The sequence below is a fragment of the Lissotriton helveticus genome, chromosome 12 (genome assembly GCF_964261635.1).
Source record: "Lissotriton helveticus chromosome 12, aLisHel1.1, whole genome shotgun sequence".
NCBI classification, from domain to species: domain Eukaryota; kingdom Metazoa; phylum Chordata; class Amphibia; order Caudata; family Salamandridae; genus Lissotriton; species Lissotriton helveticus.
The window spans coordinates 887,171,980-887,192,083 of record NC_136073.1 but is presented as its reverse complement, the minus strand read 5'-3'; the positions used below and the strand labels follow the sequence as shown (position 1 = coordinate 887,192,083).

The 20,104-nt window shown below is 47.1% G+C and overlaps 1 protein-coding gene across 1 annotated transcript in view; it reads right to left on the bottom strand.

Moving 5' to 3' along the window:
* LOC144797757 (IgGFc-binding protein-like) overlaps window positions 1-20,104 on the bottom strand; it is a 283,418-nt gene that overhangs the window by 241,430 nt on the left and 21,884 nt on the right. Inside the window, exons 3-6 of the mRNA XM_078668518.1 lie at window positions 9,584-9,730; window positions 7,150-7,418; window positions 5,452-5,536; window positions 5,011-5,163 (exon numbers count right to left, since the gene is read on the bottom strand). Coding sequence (XP_078524644.1) covers window positions 5,011-5,163; window positions 5,452-5,536; window positions 7,150-7,418; window positions 9,584-9,730 — 654 coding nt within the window. The remainder of the gene's footprint in view (window positions 1-5,010; window positions 5,164-5,451; window positions 5,537-7,149; window positions 7,419-9,583; window positions 9,731-20,104) is intronic.

Below are 20,104 nucleotides of genomic sequence, written 5' to 3'. Positions count from 1 at the left end.
TATGCATCCGAGCGTCTGGGATGTCTTTGGACGACGAAGGGTTTTGACCGCTGGGATATGATTGGAATAAGTAGAGTGGGTGACGTATGTACGAATGGAGCGGTGAAGTCCTTCGAGGCCCTTCGGAATGATTATGACTTGCGTGATAGGGAATTTTTTAGATATTTGCAGGTCCGCCACGCCCTTGCTTCTGTTCTGACTTCTGGTGCTGCCATCCCTGAGTCCTCCCCCCTCGAAGATCGTATCCTGGATGGCCACCTCCCCGATAGCACTATCTCCTTGATCTACAAGAAACTGATTCTCAATCGCGCTGACTTGCTTGTCCGACTTAGGGAGGCTTGGGTCGGCAACGGGCTGGAATTGGATGACGAGGATTGGCAGTCGGCACTATCTTCTCCGAAAGAGGTCGCCATTCCTGCCCGTCTCCGTCTGGTTCAGCTCAAGATCCTCCACCGGGTGTATGTCACTGGTCCTCGTTTGGTTGTGATGGGTTTTTCCCCGGATGGTTTATGCAAGCGTGGATGCGGGATGAGTGCTACATTTCTTCACATTATCTGGGAGTGCCCGAGGGTGGCTGCCTACTGGACTGAGGTACTTGCGGTGATGGCTGATGTGACTGGCATTGCCCTAGAGCCTGAGGCCCGGAGATGCCTGTTGAACGTGTGGGAACCTACCGACTATTCGGTGGCCCAGACCAGATGGGCGACCCTGGGATATATGGTTGCGAAGCGGGACATAGCGCAACTCTGGGGCTCGTACAGGCCCCCCACTGCCTCTGTGTGGGAGGAAAACATGGACTGGTCTATGTTCCGCGAAAAGACGGTCTATACAGCCAGGGGCAGACCTAGGGCATGGACGAAGATCTGGAGTCAGTGGAACGCCTATCGCGGAGATATTTGTGCTCCTCCATTGGTTGAACCCCCCGATGTTACCTTATCGCCCTAGGCTGGCGTTCCTGAAATTTCGTATACTGTCCTTTGATTTGCCTGTCCTCCCCGCTGTCCCCCCCACCCTGCTTTGTCCTACTGATTATGATTTCATATTCCTGATTAGTGGGTTTCCCCTCCTCCTTCTGGGCTAACTCCGTTTATTATGCATTCGTCTTTCTTGTCGTTTGTTGTTTTTTTGGTGTGTATAAAAAAGAAAAATGCCTTATCTTGTTTTATACTTTGAGCGACATTTTGTATCCGATTTGTGCCTGACCTCCAGAGTGGCCGCAAGTGTTTTTCCCACATTGTCCCTTGATTTTAGCGGCCAGCCCGCGAGGTTGTAGGCCCGTCTCTGTAACCCTGATTTTGTTGCTCAATAAAAGTTTTTAACCAAAAAAAAAAAAAAAACATCTCCTGAACCTAACATCTCCCTAACTAACCCTGTCTCTAACCATACTCCTGAACTTACTGCTAAACTAGTTCTAACTTTAACCATAACACAAAACCTGAGGCCGGGCACTCAACCTAACTCTATCTCTAACCGCTACCTTGAATCTAACACTCTTCTCACTCCTATCTCCGATCTCAATGCTAAACTAGTTCTAACTAACCACAAGAGTATGCCGAAACCTCACCCTCACTCTATCACTAACTCCTACCCTGAACCTTACACGCTCCCTAACGCCACCCCTGCAATTAACACTAAACTAGTTCTAACTTTGACCATAGCACTAGGTTGAACCGTACACTCACCCTAACTCTATCCCTAACCCCTACCCTGAAGCTAACACTCTCCTAACCTGATCTCTAACCCTACCCCTGAACTTGACACTAAACTAGTTCTAACTTTAACTATAACACTAGGTTGAACCGTACACTCACCCTAACTCTATCCCTTACCCTTACCCTGAAGCTAACACTCTCCCTAACCTGGTCTCTAACCCTACCCTTGAACTTAACGCTAAACTAGTTCTAACTTTAACCGTAACACTAAACCAACCCCTCTCCCTAGCTTTACCCTTCACCCCTACCTTGAACTTAGCACTCACCCTAAACTTAACCAGACGCCTACTTCTACCAGTAGCACTAACCCGTGCACCCCCCAAAAAAGCTTTTTTACTATAATTATTTTGTCTTCGTTGCAGTTTTGCCCCAAAGATTTCCACCCATTGAACAGACGCCACCCTCACAGCTGGGGCTGAAACCTACAGGGACCGTCCTTCGATGGCCAATGGTCAATCCCATATCACTGGACACCAGGCAGGACACGAGAGAGGCGCGTGGTCGAGGAAGACGGGTCATGGAATCTTTTGCAAGGCGGATGCTGGAGTACAAGGCTATTATTGAATGTTTAACAAGAATTTCTTATTGGCCACAATGTAGAAGAACTGAATAAAAGAGTCCAGGGAAAGAAATGGAAGTTATGGGCAAGAACAGGAGAGACAGTTCATCATTTACCCCACAGAGACCTGTTGTGTGGCTCTGCTGCTTTGCAACAGCAACTAGGCAAGATCTTCCACAAAACACAAGATGAAACCGTGAGATAAAATGAACACCTTTAGTGGTTCAATAGCATGCCATAAATGAAGAACATGACTCAAGAGGCAGTAAATACCATCTTTAACTGCCTGAACTATGCAGGTCAGATAGTGTGGGGCAGAGTTCATACCGCTGGGTGTGACACGCATCTCCAAAACAATGTTAGGTAAGGACTCCTGACCATTGTGTATTGCTACTTTCCATCTGAAACCTTGTATCAGTCAAAGGGCTCAGGTCACAGTGTACTGGTGGTCCGGCCAATCACAGGGTGGGGAGATCACCTAGGCTGCAGAATTATAACAACCCTATTCAAGCTTCTTAAAAAAAAAACTAGACCCAAAGATATTGGGTATCAGAGCGCTTTACTAGTGTTTGGTTACACAAGGACACATTTATTCTTGTTAGTCACGGGGAGATTAAGTGATTTGCCCAGAATCACAGGATGTTGAGCATCGTTGCCGAGACTCGAACCCTGTTCACCAGCTTTCACGTCAACTGCTCTAGCCATAAGGCTACATCCTCTCCCCAATTTTCACTCATTAAACACAACCTCAACTTGTTGCAAGCTGCCTCAGTCCTCGCAAAACTAAGATTGTCGCCGATATAGATACGCATGGCCCTTGAGTAGCTTAAAGAGCTTCCTCAGGAGAATCTTGCCTACTTCTGTGAGTCGGCTCAGCTACTAGAAGTTCATAATGATTTCTGAACCATAAAATGTTGGTCCAATAGTACAGTGGTTCCCAACCTTTTGACTTCTAGGGACCCCCACTTAATCATTACTTGAACCTGGGGACCCCCAAGGAATCATTATTGGAATCCGGTGACCCCCACTGAGTCAATACTGGAAGCCAAGGACCCTGGCCTAAGCATTGCCGAAGAACCACAAAACAATACAGGAAAACAGCATTCATCAAACACATACACAAATGACACATTTTATTTCATTTACAAACACATATAAATAAAACAATAAAAAAAATTAAAAAATTAATAGAAAGGTTGGAGTTTTCTGAATTCAATTTTGCCGTTCATCATCCATACTACGGGCCTGACGACGATCTTGGCGGACAGGATTACTCCATCACAAACGTGACGGATATCGAGTCAACCAAATTACAATTCGGTGGTATCCTATGGAACATGTAATTTGTCGGACAGGATATCAGTCACGCTTGTGACGGAATAACCCTGTGCGGATGTATGTCATCACAACGCATGCTTTTACTACGCATGCCTTTACGACGCAAGTTTTACAACACAAGTCGTTACAACGACTTGCGTTGGGGGGTGCTGGATAGTGAATAGTTTAATCTACTATTCCAACTCCAGTCCCCGTGGATAGTAGGGAAGGTTTTGGATAGTAAATTAAACTATTCCCTATCCTACAGCCACCTCCAGCGCAATGCGTTGTAATGGTTTGCGTTGTAAATCCTGCGTTGTAATGGTAGTGCGTTGTAAAAGTTGCGTTGTGATGGATGTTTCCCACCCTGTGCGCCAATATTTGTAATCAAGCCCTATATTCTGTCTGCTGCACCTGCACTGCTCCCCTGAATCAATCTTAAGCTACTAATTACATTTTTAGCCTCCAATTTCCAATTCCTTCACATTTACAGTACATTTTACAATTCAATTGTACATTTGGCTTCTTTTTTCATATACAATTTTTTGCTCAGTAAATATTATTGCATTTTCTAAGTAGTCGCGGACCCTCTGACGAGGCTTCGCGGACCCCCAGGGGTCCCCGGACCATAGGGTGGGAGCCACTGCAGTAGTAGATAAGACCCATGAGATGTGTTTGAGTCCACAGACATCAGAGGTGGGCACTGCTCCATTGCCAGAGGTGACCTCCTCTTCCCTCTCCTCTCTCTCTCTTGCAGCCCAGCACTTCTTACATCCCCTGCTGCCACAATCTACCCACTAACATCAAGTTTGTATCCCACAAGTTGAGACATTAGTGAGTGTTTTGAGATGGAATCCCCCTGTGAGGTCCCATCTCCCGCTCTGCCGCTTTGCATCAATTAGGATTTTTTTTATCTTTCTTTCTAAATGTGCTAAGATCACAGTATGTGTTGGGTGCCTGGAGGTGCTGTGAGTGAAGAGGGTCATGGCAAACCTGCAAACACACTCAGTGATGCTCACTGTACCACACTCAGCTCTTAATTTGTTAAAAAATAAGTGCCAGGCCTTCGTCAGGAGGCCACTGCAGCTTGAGCCACGCATTGCCCCTGCCAGTGCTGCCAAGGATAGTAAAAACACAACTACCAACCATCACACTCCTACAAGTGTGACAATTCAGATTATTCCAGGCCACCAAACCTTTAAGAATGACTTGGTGCGGCAGGTAAATAGTATTTTTAATGTATATTGAATTAATAAACAACTGTTGTTGTGCTCATTCGTAATTAGACAGACAGCACCACCATGTGGCAGACTCTCGCAGGTGCTGGTGTTGACAATTAAGTGCCGGTGCCGAGCACTGGGAACCACCGGCTCAAATTAAGCAATGAGCTGGATGAAGGTGTTAGTAGAGAATGGTACTCACAGCCAGGTCTGGAGAAGTCGTTGTCGGGTCCTGTGTCTGGGTGGTTGGGGGAGGGTCCATTCCACTGCTCCCACACATTACCATCAGAGCTCACCGAAGCATTCCAGCCGCAGAAGTTACTTGCTTCATCAAAGTCACAGGTCTTCACGCAAGCTGAAAGGCAAACAGGAAGTAAACCTGTGAGTATGTCTATGTCAAGCGAGCTAAGAGGACCACAATCTGAAGCGAGGCAGGATCTCAAGATGATCATGATGGAAGAGGGATGCTGTCGCAAGACAGTCGCTTTCTCATTAGGCAAACTACCCTAAAAAGGCGCTATCCCAAGAGGATCACAGTTCTCGCAATGCGTCTGCAAAGGAATCAGTGGTTCATTCAATCTAGCGCACAGATCAATCTTGACAACACTCATTCCACCCAAAGATTTGATCAACGACTCCTTACGTGCACACGGTCCTTCGGTGATGGCGATGTTGTCCAGCGCTGTGTCAAAGTATGGCGTGTCTCCTCGGACGGCTTCCATGACAATCTGCAAGAACCAACACGACATGTCAGTAAAGCCCCGGTGCAGGGACACAGCCCTGGTCACTTCTTGGGCACCAGTGGACACTCTAGCTAAGGCTTGGCTACAACCTCAGTGCTGCATCACTTTATCTCACAGAGCAGCATTTCTTGCTGTCAGGGACTCTGTCATGTATCTGGTGGCCTAAGCTGTGTGTGCTCTCACAGACATGTCAGCGGTCCAGTGAGCAGGGATTCCTCCTCTTCGACCTCTTTTCCTGGATTCTATTCTATGTCCTTCTATTTTGTCACATCTAGTTTCTTGTTTACGACTCACTGTGTGCTTGTTCTTAGTATCTTTTGTCGCGTCTGTGGGAATGTGCAAGTGTTGTTGGCCACTGTATTGGCCTCATACTGTGCCTTTAGTCATCTTATTCTGTTCTGTTCTACTTTCCAACCATCTCAGTTTTCTCATAGACTTTCTCACTCTAGGACAACCTCGTATTCTGCACTACAGCTCCTGAGTTCCTTGCACCCAGTGAATTTTCACCTTTGCACCCTGCACTGCTCACCTCCTCCCCTCTTCTGATGTCCCCACTTGAAAGCTGCAGTGCTCACTCATACATGTATGTGTCTGTGTGTTGTGATGTATCTGTGTGCGTGCATGGTTACATGTATGTTTATCCGTGTGTGATGCATATGTAGTGTATGTATGGCTATGCTTGTGGATGCATGTATATTTTTACGTGTGCACCGTATTTAATCACTTGTTGCATGAGTTGGGTGTTCACCATACAAATATCAAACCTGTTTGCTTTGCCAGTGCTTGTTGTTTGTATGTCAAGAAACAGTCTGGTGACAAAGGAGCCTTCGTTATAGTGCTTCGTTTATTTCTATGCAATAGTAATTAAAAAGTGACTGTAACAGACTCCTTTGCCATCCTAGCTTCATTTGACAAATAAACAAAATCAGGATTGTTGGAAAGGCAAGGGAGCCTTCAAAACAGCACACCTTTCACTTTCTTGTCTGTCTCTTATGTGCTTACGCTGCACAAGCACATTAAACCCAGACCTACTGGTTTTGCCAATGTTTGTTTCAGGGATGCTTGTTACACCGTATGGACCTGCTGAGTATTTCTTTTTTCAGTTATCTTGATAATATTGTCTATTCCACAGCAATCTTTCTTCTAGCTCATGTCCCTATAAAGTAAGTTCTCACTGTAGCATTTGCCTTTTATTCTACTCTTGTGGTTCCTCCAGGTTCTTCCACCTGGCTGGCACCATCTTTTCCACTGTACTGTACAGCTGTTTCTCTACAGAGTACAGTGTTATATAGATGTCTCAGGAGGTAAATATATTTTTACCTCCCAGTTAGGGTTCCCCCTCATATCTTCCATGCCTTTGAGGCTTCAATAAGTTCTAGAGTACCTCCAGGGATTGTGTTGTGGCATTTGATCTTCCACAGGGTCACACCCACCTGTATTGGGTTCCCGCTGCAGCGGGGTACCATCACTGAGCCCCGAAGTCAGGCGGTGCTCTGCGTGCCCCCTTATACCTTCCATGCCTTTGAGGCCTTCAATAAGTTCTAGAGTACCTCCGGGGCTGTGTTGTGGGATGTGTTCTTCCTCGGGGTGACACTCACCTGTATGGGGTTCCCGCTGCGGCGGGGTACCGTCACTGAGCCCCGGAGCCAGGCGGTGCTCTGCGTTCCCTGCACACCCCATATCTTCACCAGACCGGAGGAGTCGTTCAGCAGTACATTCAGCTGGCTCTCAGTACTGAGCTCTATGCCATACATGTGGTAGTAAAACTGCACGCAGATGTCCGACGAGGTCGTAAAGGATGGACTTTCAAGCCTAATGTGTTGTCCATCCTTGAGGTCGCCCGACTCCATGTGGATGTAGTATCCCTCTGCAATGGAAAGAAAAGCCAGGGCGTGAAGGGCTCTGCAGAACAGGCCAGAGATCTCAAAATGTCCCATGCCTGGTATGAGATTTACAATATGTCCCATCAGGTTGCAGTGTGTGAATAAGTACCATGGTCATTGCTTGATTCACTGCACTTCTGAGCTATTGAGAACAGCCACACACAAAAAACTACATGAAAGAAAGTTTGGAAAGCGGAACAACGAAGAAATAGAAGAACAAAAAAGAGAACAGCAACATATGAATGAAGAAAAAGGGAAATTACATTAGCATGTAGAATACATAAATGACCCAAATAAAGACATGAAGAATAAAGAATGAAAAATAGAAAGAGAGTGAGGAAAAATATAAAGGACTGATGAGGGGGCTGCATTCTATTAGGGTCCAACTAAGATTTCCTTTTGATAGGTGGTTTCCCTGTTGCAGGGATCTCTGAGGGTGTAGATAGCCGGGGTCTGAGAGGAGATGATTGATGCTTCAATGGACATCCAGGCCACCTCAGTGGTAGCTTGGGACCCCGTCGCGGGCATAGAATTGGCTTTTTGTCCACACATCTCAGAGAGATGACAAGATGGTGCCCCTGATATCAGGCTGAGTTGAGATGGAAAGCTTGGACAGATCACAGGAGGAGTGATGCAGCTGCCTGGGGCTACAGGACGTTTAGTGTGAACATTAAGGTGTTTGTGGTACAAGGAGAGTTACTGCCACGGAGTAGGCACTGGAATCGTCTGCAAGGTTCTGGAAAGCTGGGTATCCCAGGATAGGAAACTCCTCCAACAATTTAATTTTTTTCTTCCATCCAGAAGGTAGTGGTTCTGGTCCAACCCAGAAATTAGACAGAAGTGAGACCAGAGAGTCGTCATCACCCACATGCTGTCGATAGTACAAACAAACCTGATTATTCCTGAAGAAGGCCAAAAGAGGGGCGAAACGTGTTTACGTTGAGTCCTCAGATTAAAGGAGGCCGTAATCACTAAAACTGCTACAGCCACTCCGAAGTGCCACACATTATTAAAGGAGAGTTCCTGATATTGGTCGCCTTTCATTACAGTAGACCTCAGACAGTAGAGTCAAACGGGAAGCTCTTACTAGACTATCCTGTGAAGGTCATGAGTAAAAAGGAAAAAAACAGAAAGACGGCCCTTTGAATACAAATAATATGGATGGTTTAGGTAGTGACAGTTTTCGAATAGAGCAACTGGTTCATTAATCTAATAAGGGGCTAAAATTGAGCATAAGAAAGTGCTTGCTTGAGTTTCGCAAGACCTGATAATTGAAGGATTTAGAAAGATTGAAAAAGGTGGAATGAAAGGACGCATCAGAAGGATTACAGGACGTAGAGTCCTTGCCTATCTATATGCCCCCGAACCACCAACGGCCTGAGGAAGGAAGCGCTTTGCGTGCCCTCCACGCCTGAGACCTTCGCTGGCCAGAAGATTCCTTCAGCAGCACAGCCTGGTGGCCTCAATGTTGATGTCTGTGCCCTACGCGTAGAAGATCTGGTAGACCAGAGCTGAAGTGCCTACAGATGAAACCAGAGAAGCGGGAACACCTCAAACATGGCGGAAAATTACAGCAAGAGACAGCAGTAAGGAGCAGATACCACTAACTGAGGAACCAGAGAGCAGCATTCAGATATCTGCATCTAAGGCATGAATGAGTAAAGACAGAAGAGGAGCAGAAAAAAGCAAATGAGGAAAGAAAAAACAGGAGCAAATATAGCAACAGTCAAAATGTGATAAAAACATAGTAAAAGACAGGTGAATGAAACTGAAAGGAAACAGGCAGGAAGAAAGAGGAGGAAAGGTAGACCTGGATTAGAAAAAGAAAGAAGAATACGAAAAAAAATGAATGAATATATAAAAGAAAGCAAGGGAGGGTGAATATAAGAGACGTGCAACAAAAGACGGCAAACAAGTAAGATGAAAACGTTTTGCACTTAGAACAAAGCAAACAAAGAAAACTTACCACAATATAAAGTGAAAAGGGGATTATCAAGAAAAGGAAAATTGGAAAGAAAGGAAAGTGAAAAAATAAAAATGCCAAGAAGAAGCTACATGGTAGAAGACAGATGTAAAGGCCTGTCCTCTGGCACTCAAAGGTCGAGGCAGATGTATGGGGGACCGCCACTGGTGTGGCACTGTTTCTTACTTCCATCGGGGTAGTCCCCGGGTGGGCCAGTCTGTTCCGTCGGGGTGGGCAAGTTGGTCCGGATCCATTCTCCATTATCGTCCTTCGACTGCGCCCAGTTGCAGAAGGGGCGAGCGTTGTCGTTAAAATCACACTCGCTTATAACAGCTGTGTTGGGATAAGGAGGGAGTTAGCAAAGTTTTAGTGAGTTATAAAATACACTTGTTTACAACCCCCATCTCTGGCTCCTCTACAGAGACATACTTTCCAGTCCACACCACCAACAGTAAACATACAGAGCCCATCTTCTGACTCATGCCATCAACTCTCTCGCAGCAATGTGGCATGCAACCAACAGAGCTGAACTTAAAGCTGACCACACAGAGGGAGAGCAACTCCCCCAAGCTACGTCAATTTGGCTCGCATGGAAGTACAACGCAGCTCTATACTTCATACATGTGTTAGGAATCATTAGCATGTGCTACAGCCTGGTTGCTCAATCAAAGAGGGCCACTGCTGGGCCAATGAAACTGATGAAGCATGAGTCATGTAATCCACCTGATGCAGACCTAAAAGCAGCCGAAACATGTTGAACACTTTGCAATTTCGAAGCCAGATTCCAATAATACGTTTTTGTAGAGCTGATTATGGGTGACCGAACCATATTTGTTGCAGATTTCATGAAGGTTGAGAGGTTACAAGTATATGTTACTGCCAAAGACTGTAGGCCTGACTCAGAGGTTGGTGGCCGGGTAATACGTTACAAACGTCACGGATATCCCATCCGCCTTATTACAAATACTTTGGGATATAATGCATGTGTAAATAAGCAGATGGGATATGGGTGAAGTTTGAGACAGGGTACCCGTCCGACAAACTCTAAATCAAAGATGTGTGAGAGGCAGAGTTCAATTTAAACATAATGCTGTAGGTGTATCAAAAACCTGTCCTTATTTCATTCACAAAACACAAAAATAGAAGTCCAAGAAGATAGAGCCACCTTCAAATAAGGAAGCTGTAGCCCTGTAACACACTTTTTATGATTTCATAATTTCTGGCAAACTGGTTTGCTGCTGAGGAGATAAAAGTCAAGAGTCCCTAGAATTGTGTGTCACATGGTTTGAGGTAAGCAGTTCCCCTCAAGGGTACTCACCTCTGCAGGGGATGAGGTTCAATGCGGACTGCTTTTAAATACAGGTGACTAATGTCGCGATGTCTGGAGAATGGTGGAAGCGGAGTAGTTATGCGGCACAGGCCTTATGACCACTGTCTCAAAGTCTGGAGACTGCCTACTTGAAATCACTGGCCCCTCATGCCCCTCCCCCACTGCTTACCTCTCCACAAGTGTGTATGTGTGTGTTTGCAGCGTGAGAGTGCTGCACAAAGGGCGCCCAACTTGAGGATCAATTTTCCTGTGTGCAGCCCCATGCACCTGGGCTACCGTGGTGAGCAGCAGTGGGGCACTTTTGGTGTTGTAGCCCTGCATCTTACTACTCTGCATTGTCTGCCCCCCCCCCTAGCCTTTAGACCATTGAAGCTACGGTTACGTGTCCTGCTTAGGGTGACACACTAAAGTGTACAAAAAGTGATGGATGGAATGATTGAATTAATATGTAAATATAAATGTAGTGTATTTTGTAAAGCGCACAGCTGCCCCAACGGGGCGTCCTGACGCTGTACACCGCTGTGGAACCCTTCCTGGCTCTCCCTGTGAGATGCCCCTCCTGGGCACCCCCAAGGTGAAGCCAGGCATCCCAGCGCTATTGGGGCCGTTGTGGAGATTAAGCAAGCTATTGCTCAGAGTTGCAGCGTGGGACCCATGATTAAAGTAGGCGCCGAGGCGAGAATTATCGAGTCCGCGGACATTGAGCTCAAGAGCCACTGGTAATCATTCGGGCCGTATACTAATCCACAGTTTATTGGCCCTCAGTTTGGATTCACCCGTATGCACGTCAGCCTTTACGGGCTGGACTGTTCCCATTGGAGCAGGATCAAGACTGATTTGCATATAGAGGATTCCAAACTGAGGTGGGTGCGGCCTGGTTTGCGGCCCGAGTAATTAACAGTGGCTGAGATTCATTCAAGCATTCCATCCATCACTTTTTGTTTACTGTTTTATGGATCGTGGGCCTCAGCATGGGTTCAAGACACCGTGATATTTAGGGTCTTAGGTTATCGTGGGACTGGACTGGACCTGGAAGCAGGCACCTGCATTTGGTTTTGGATCTAAGCTGGCGCTTTTAGTCAGGTGATCAGTTCACCCTTTGAGTTCATTGGAGCTCAGTTCTCTGTGACAGAGGAAAGGACTGGATGGGGCAGGACTCTCTCTTGGCCTCCGTTTAGAGTTAGGGGTGGGTCTATGAATGAGGAAGAACGCCTGCTGGTTACTGGACCTTGAAACAGAGAGCTAGAGTGGTCTCACAATGAGAACCTGCCACAGTGAGTGTTTGATTGATTCAGATGCTCCGTCCGTCACCACCCCCTTTTGTACCGCTTTTGACCGCCATAAGTGTGGCAGGGTATGCTCAGACGTGAGTCCCTTGCTCACTTTGCCACTGGATTCAAGCAAGCCGGGCTGAAGACGGCTGGAATGCCAGAAACCGGTCCCAGGAAGCTTGTTTCCGGTCCAGGGAAGGCATGGCTTGGCAGTTCGGGCTGGACTGTTCCCATGAGGCACAGGGTCAGACTGATTTGCATATGGCCATGTCTGAACTGGGGTGGCAGAGTGGGCTAAAGAACGGTGATGGATTAAACCCAGATCTTTTGACTGGGTGTGAGTGTTTGATTGATTCAGATGCCCCGTCCATCACCACCCCCTTTTGTATCACAGATCACAAGAGCTGCAGTGGCTGAGCTGAGCACCTGCTGCCTGAGACACAGAGCTGCCATGAGAGTGCTGCTGCTGACCAGGGCTGGACTGGCCAGACCGTGTATCAGGTGTATCCACGGGTGGCTGGAAGGGTGTGGGCCGGTTTTGAACGCGTGGGGGCCAGTTTTGTTACTGGGGGCCGGTGTTCAAGTGCTGCAGCAATATCAGACCCCAGTAGCAAAAGCAGCAAGCAAGCATTTCCAGCCTCCCGGGGAAAGGCAGTGCTTCCCCAGGGGCTGGACTGAGAAAATTGCCAGGGCTGCTTTGGGTATCCAGTCCGGCCCTGCAGCTGTGCTGACCAGCAGTCTGAGATGCATCACACCGATGGCAGAGGCCACATCTCCAGGTCTCTTACCGACTGTGCTAGGTACAGAAAATCAGACCCCTGGAGAACAGTCTGCCGGGTGAAAGGCATCTTCTGTATAGGTTGGGCCAGGTGTCCTTCCCCTAAATGCAGCCCAGCCCACTGTTGTCCCCAAAGACATAGGCAGGGCCAGACTGGGAACCCAAAGCAGCTTTGGCAAATTTTGTCAGACCAGTCCCCATACGGTGCATAGCGATTGAGCGCAGTGAGCGAGCCTGACCCCTGCAAGGGGGCTTAGTGGGTTCTCCCCCAAGAAAATTTGGGGGGAAATGGTGCACTCTACAACACATTTTTCATTCTATATTCAAAGGCATTCGTTTTTAAAGCATATTAAATTATTACTTTACAGTGCACCAGGATATGGCAATATTTGTTGGGGCTCTTTAATGATTACCTCACCATCACCCTCTCATCTCTCCAAACCGCCTCTCACATGTATTTAATTTGTTTTATATCGCCTCTCATACCACTTTAGGGTGTCGCCAGCACTTGACACTCAAATACATACCAAGACAATGAATCATATGTGTGTAAATCAGAGTATAGAAAATGTTACATAAGATAAAGGGGAGCCAATGTGTAGGATTCACATGTCATCCATACTGGGAGGCTTTTTCTATGTGTCCTTGGTCTGGAGAAACACAAACTTAGGATTCAGAACATAACACAGTGGTTAGGGTTGACTTTACTAATAAGAATGCATTTCTAACCAAACAAACCTTAGTCTTTTATAGCAAAATTAGGATAATGAAAGACTGGGAAAAACATAACTTTCTAACCATGATTACGATTGTAATTTATGAACTGCACAGCAACAATACAATCTTTGCGACGCAGTAACCCACTGAGCTATGCACATAAAATACTGGTCTGTGATATGCATAGTACATGTTCTTTACAGCAGGCACATTAACCCTCTGCGCTACCTTAGATGAGTCAAAGCTGTCATTAGCCAAAACTCCTTCTCTCTTCAGAAGGTACATTCATCACTGGAGTTATCTTGGCACTTTTATTGTTGCCCGAAAACTGCTGCTGGGTTTACAAGGAGCTCTGCAGTGCTCCTGGCCCCAGGGAACAAAAGTGACCCCTGCCCTTCAAGCCTCCCGGGGGAAGGCCCGATGCCCAGTACAGCCAGTCCGGCCTTGGACATAGGATCCCATTCACAAAGGGCCCCAGCACACGTGGGAAGACCTCTGCAATGAGAAACTGCAGTTTGGAGGTCCTACCATGAGTGAGGGTCCCCCCCATGAGAGCAGGGACCCTTTTTTTAATCTGGCCCCAGGTGTTATTATAGACTGCCACCAGCCCCACCATGATGGTCAACACTTCTGTCCTCTGCTTTTGCACCCCCACAAGCTTCCCTACCTGAGGCTTGTACCCTTCTGGACCCTGCCCCATGCTTTCCCAGAGACTGGGAACCCCCAACTGATCCGCATCCATCCCCAGAGGCATTTTACGGCGCGGGGAAATGCCCAGGACGCCCACCCTCCATGGGGCACTCTGGAAAATGGACTTTCTCTCGAGCTCACATCTCCCTTCACCTTTACCATGTCAGTCAATATTGCGGCAACACAGGGCTTGAATTACCCAAAAAACGGTAATGACCTTCAAAGTTGTTGCACTCAGGAGCCTCTTTGTAATTCTTGCACGGGGAAATGTCTTGTCCCCAAAATCTTTCAAATGACACTGCTGATGCTGAGCACGCAGCACCACTCATGAGCTGCAGCTCTCCGCACGAGCAGCCAGAACCGAGCTTGTGCCCATAGAGCACCCCAACACCCCAACCGAACCCCTACAGAACTCTCTGACCCGATCACGCAGCGGACACCGACACGCAGTGCCTGCGCTACGTTGTCATTTTATACGTACGTTCCAGATACTGGTGCTGGTGCTGAGGGTACCCTGCGACAGTACAAAGAACCTTTGCCACTTTTGCGTCATTTTTAACATGGGAAAAGTGACGTACAGATGGCGCAGGGGGCTTGTAAATATCCCCTAGGCTGTGAACTGTGAAACAATTCCGTTTTACCCCAAGACAACGCCTTCCGGGATTCAACGCTCTCCTCTTTGTAAAATACAACACAGTGAACTATCAAAACCATTTGTGTGTTCCCCGAGTTTCTAAGCGTAAATCAATCACTAACAATGGTTAAGCCACCGCGTTAGCGCATTCCCGTTCTCAAAGTGTGAGTGCACTGCCACCTCGTGGCAGAAATTGGAACTGCCAACAAAGCTGTTCAATTGAGACCACGTGTTGGTGCCCTGCTCTCCACCATTTCTTATGGAGTTACTGTGCAGCCTGGTAAGAAACCTGCCAATAAATAAAGGCCTCCCGTTTAAAAACATTACCCTGAAAATGTCCTACCTCCATGAACGTAATAACCATGTGATATTGAGTCTAAGTCAGGGGCTGGAAGGTTATTGGATTGCATCCATAAGTGCATTTTTGAAAGTTGAACTAGATTTTAAATTGTTTCCTTCGTTTTTCTTTCTTTCTTCCTCTGCCTTCCTGTCTCTTATTTTTGCTGTCTCTCTTTCTGTCCGTCCTCCCTTCTCACTCACCTTTCGGTGTTTCTCTCTCTCCTCTCCAGATGTTTCTTTCTCTCATTTGTTCCTTCTCGCCTTTGCTTCATTCTTGCTTTCCCTCTTTCTTATCTTTGCTTCTTCCATTCTTTCTTTTCTTCCTAAGGTGATGGGTTCCGTCTTTCTCGTTCTTTCCATTCCTACTTCCGTATATTCTTTCTTTACTTTTCTTGGTTTCACCTTACTTACTTCTCTCTCTTCAACTTCCCTCCTTTTCTTTGCTTCTTCTTTCCCACTTCTGCTTCATTCCTTCTTTCCTTTGTTCTTTTCTCTAATCCCTGCTTCCTATTCCTTCTCGCCTACCCTCTGTCTTTTGCCTGCTTTGCTTTCTCACCTTCCTTTTCTTCCTCTTTGCCTTTCTTGGTTCTTACGTCATTTCCTTCTCCCTTTATTCCTCTCTAGCCCGTTCTCTTTTTCTTTACTTCTTTCACGTTTTCTTTTTCCTTCTTTCTCTTCTTTCTTTCTTCCTTCCTTCATTTCTTTATATCATTTCTTTATCTCATTCTTTTCTTTAAGAGTACTAACTTCCTGAAGCAATCTTTTCATTCACCAGTTTGTGGTTAATCTTTGGCTTTGCAGGTATTCTTACATCAGCATGGGAATAGGTCTAAGCCTACATATTGTTATAGGAGCTAGTAAAAGGTGCGAAGTAGATGTTAAAAAAATAGGGGCAGATTTATGTTGGGAATGCGGCACATTTGCGTCACGCAACTGCGGCGTAAACGTGGCGCATCCCTACGACCCATTTACAACGTGACGCATCTAGGCAGATGCGTCACGTTGTAAACCCTGCGCCACTTGTGGGCGTTCCGGCGCAGGGTGGGCGTTCCGGGGCAGGTGCGCCTCGCAAAAGTGGCTGAGTTAAATCTATAAGATTTCACTCAGTCACTTTCAGGCCAATGCTGCGTCAAAACCCTGCGCCTGCTTGAAGCAGGCGTAGGTCTTGACGCAGCATTGTAAAGATGGGGCACCCCCGAGCCTTGCTGGAGCTGCGTCGCGCTTGCGACGCAAGTCCAGCAATGCGCCACCTTTACGGCACAGATGCGTCACGCATCTGTGCCGTTTTTGCCCCATGGGCGCACCATGGGTGGCGGAGCAGCGGCGCATAATAACTGGCGCATCCCTGGGGATGCGCCAGTCATCATAAATCTGCACCTTAGTGTGTATGCATACGTGTGTGTGTGTGTGTGTGTGGGGGTGTCCGTTTTCTCCCAGAGTAGCAAAAACTCTAGGACGGACGCCGACGATAATCTGTGTAAGGCTCCTGCCAACAGCAATAATTAGTCTTAATCTTACATCGTTAAGGCAGGGCCTGTTTCTAAACACCAATCAATGGACTTTAGGGCAATTAACCCAGATAATGGAAGTATCAGGGCCTCGCTCTGATATTCAGATTGTATAACAAAGTATTGCATAACAAAGAGACCACAAACGCAGGTGAGACACTCACCTTACAGGTGACTCCTGGAGAAGAATAAAGTCACAAGAGTGGTCCTTGGGGACACAGAGGTGAACCTCATGGGATACAGCGCTTGTGCCATTAGCGCTGCGCGCTCATTGCAGCGAGTCTGGGTGCTCAGGGGCAGCATTAAAGGTGCTTGGCCTTTATGTACCTCTATCAGGAACTGACTCAAAATGCTTTCTGTGGATCAGACGTAGCTCTCACTATTCAAGAGGTTAGAGGCCACTAGGTCTCACATACACCCCTGCTCCAGTTTGCTTCTGAAAGCTGGCCTTTCTGCTAGTGGCATTGGTTGCAACCAATAGGAATATGCCCAGATTCCCAAAGCAAATAGCCTTTTTTAGGTCTCAGCTTCCGACAACACACTTGCTGTCTCAACAAGACATGTTGTATATACTTTGTGGGCTTCATCCCGCCCAGACGCTTCCCATTTGCTGTCTCCATCGTCACTCTCCTATTCTGTGTCCCTATGGCGTGCATGCATCCTGCCTCTTCCTGTGTTTAGCCCTCCCTGAGAGCAGGGACCAAGTACTAGTATCCATCCCCAGTTGCCATTTTAAGACCTGTTTTAGGACCTACTTTTTTCTTTGGTTTAACAGCACTCCACACAGTGCTTTGTCATTGATCATCATCAACTGCTTGCAAAACAATCGCACACCAGGTGCAACACAACGTCCAAACATAAACAAGCATGCATTCAAAACAGCATTGCAACTCCTCTCATTTTTGTAATAAGCAGCATTTCCTCATGAATTTCTGTAGCCTCCAACCTGGTTTCCCCAGCGCTCGCTCTACGGTACGGTAGAATGTAAACACACCCCGAGCTTGTTTCAAAATTGTTTTTTTCTGCCCCTTCACACACACCCTCTAAGCTCACACAGCTAATGGATGTGCAACAGAGCACCATCTCTCTGAAGCTTATGCAAGAATACTGGTGAGACACTAAAAAGGGACAACAACTGGGTGGGAGCAGCAGTTTTTCTTTTCCGTACATCCAGATGGGGTGCTCCTTTATTTAACAGCTTCGGCATGAGGATGGTTAATAAACGCCCTGACATTAAAGTTGTGGCAGGCTGTATATCGACACAGGGAGCTTTGCTCCTCAGAGATGAAGAGTACAGCAGCCAGCAGCAGCCACCCCTTCCCGCCCCACTATTTCACCACCAGAGAAGCAACGTGTAACCAGATCTATGCCCTATGCAGTCCGCAGGCTCTGTTAAGTTTAAAAAGAACATATTTTCTCATCTACTGCATTTTTGATGTTCTGTTGTTCTTCTGAATATGTGGCAGATACACACGTCCTGCATGCTGCGTTCACAATAATTGGGGCTTACATCCAAATGGATATATAATTAGATGTTTAAGTCACCTGTAAAATCAGTTCCTTTAAACAACCTGTAAGAAGAAGGTTAAAAGACAGTAACATTTGCAACAGCAATAGTTATCGTGTTATCATGACCTGTTGGCTTTGCCAATGCTCGTTTACTAGTGTAAAGCCTCTGTTAATATTCACGTAAAAAGATACACTCATGAGTGGCTTTTCGAGTGGTCAAGTCCACCAGAGCAGCGACTGGGCGTTCCAGGGTCAGAAAACCCAACAAGGTGAGGAACAACTTTAACCCCTTGGGCGCGGGCGCGATTCTACGCCTGTGCGCCCGTTTTAATGAGGGGGCGGGTTCATGACGGCCCCCAGCCGTCATCAGCACAAGCCCACCGTGATGCATGACGGCTGGGGGCCGTCATCAGCATGGAAGGGGCTAAACTCCTAGTTTGTGGGGATTTACATTCCTTTAGCGCCCATTACCGCAGGGCACAGAGAGGTACTTCTCACTGGACTAAACGCAGGCTCTCAGCGCTATGCTATCAGGGCACAAAGGGGCTCACTGGACCAGATATCAGGGCACAGAGGGGCACACCTCACTGGATCAGACGCAGGCTCCCAGCTCCCTGACATCCGGGCACAGAGAGGCACTTATCACTGGAGCAGATATCAGGGCACAGAGGGGCACTTATCACTGGAGCAGATATCAGGGCACAGAGGGGCACTTATCACTGGAGCAGATATCAGGGCACAGAGGGGCACTCCTCACTGGATCATTCCCTGGCTCCCAGCTCCCTTATCAAGGTAATTAGGAGGAGACATTGTTTAGCAAACCACCAAACTTGAAACATTAAACATGAAAACGTGAATAAAATGTGCATGGGATTAAAAGAGCATGTGCATTTGGGCAGAAATGTGCTTTTTTAGGTCTCGCATAGGCCGCGCTTCCGCTGCTTCTACGAGGCATCAAGTAGTCAGTATTACTAGTGAAACTCCACCCATTGCGTTTCTCTGTTTTGTCGCTTGCCATTGGTGGAATCTGGCATTGCTGTTCTTATCTCGCTCATTGTTGGCTGGTGGTCCGATACATCACTTCCGTTTTCTTCCCTTTCTGGAGGAAGCAGCACCGACCAACTACAGTTAACGTACGCTGCAGGCTGTTATCTTTTTATTTAGAGGCTACTTTTTTTCTGTGCTGCTCGCATTTCCACATCTGGCAGCTTCCTGCCCTCACCCCACGCTGTTTATTTATTTGCGTTTAATATGCCTGAGATCTTGGTTTATTTATTCATAATTAAATGATGCGGCCCACACCGAGGGTTGAACCCTGTTCTCCAGCTCCAAAGTCGGCAGCGTTACATGTTGAGCCACCTCCTCACACTGCTTATTTCACTTTGTTTCAGATGCTACATTTGTCCGTCTCAACCGTGTTTATTTTAAATTGTATCAGTCTCCCCCTCCACGTGTATTATTTTTTTTAATTTGTCTCTCCCCACACTCCTGCCGAGATCGCTGTTAATTTTTTAATAATTAAATGATGTAGCCCACGCCGAGGCTCCAACCATGTCCTCTAGCTCCAAAATCGGCAGCTTTAGCAGCGGCGCACAGCCTGCAATGTGTTTTAGGTCAGGTTACAAATGCTTTCACTTCTGTTAAGTGAAAACGTCCTACGTCAAACACGGACACTTGACAGTAACGTGATAGGCACAGGGTGTGTGCAGTGAGGCTCCTTCTTGCGTAAACTCTGGGGTCGTGCTGGCTCTCCCCCATCGTCTTTGTGTGGGAGGTGTGGGGTCACCTCACCCCAAGACGCCACCCAGGGCTTGAATTAACTGTGACGTCGGGCAAAGTCGTTTTCTAAGCAAAATCCTGCATTCGAGGTCGGGAGTGCCTCACATCACGTCTCCTAACACCTCCTATATAATAACTAGATACTTTCAGCT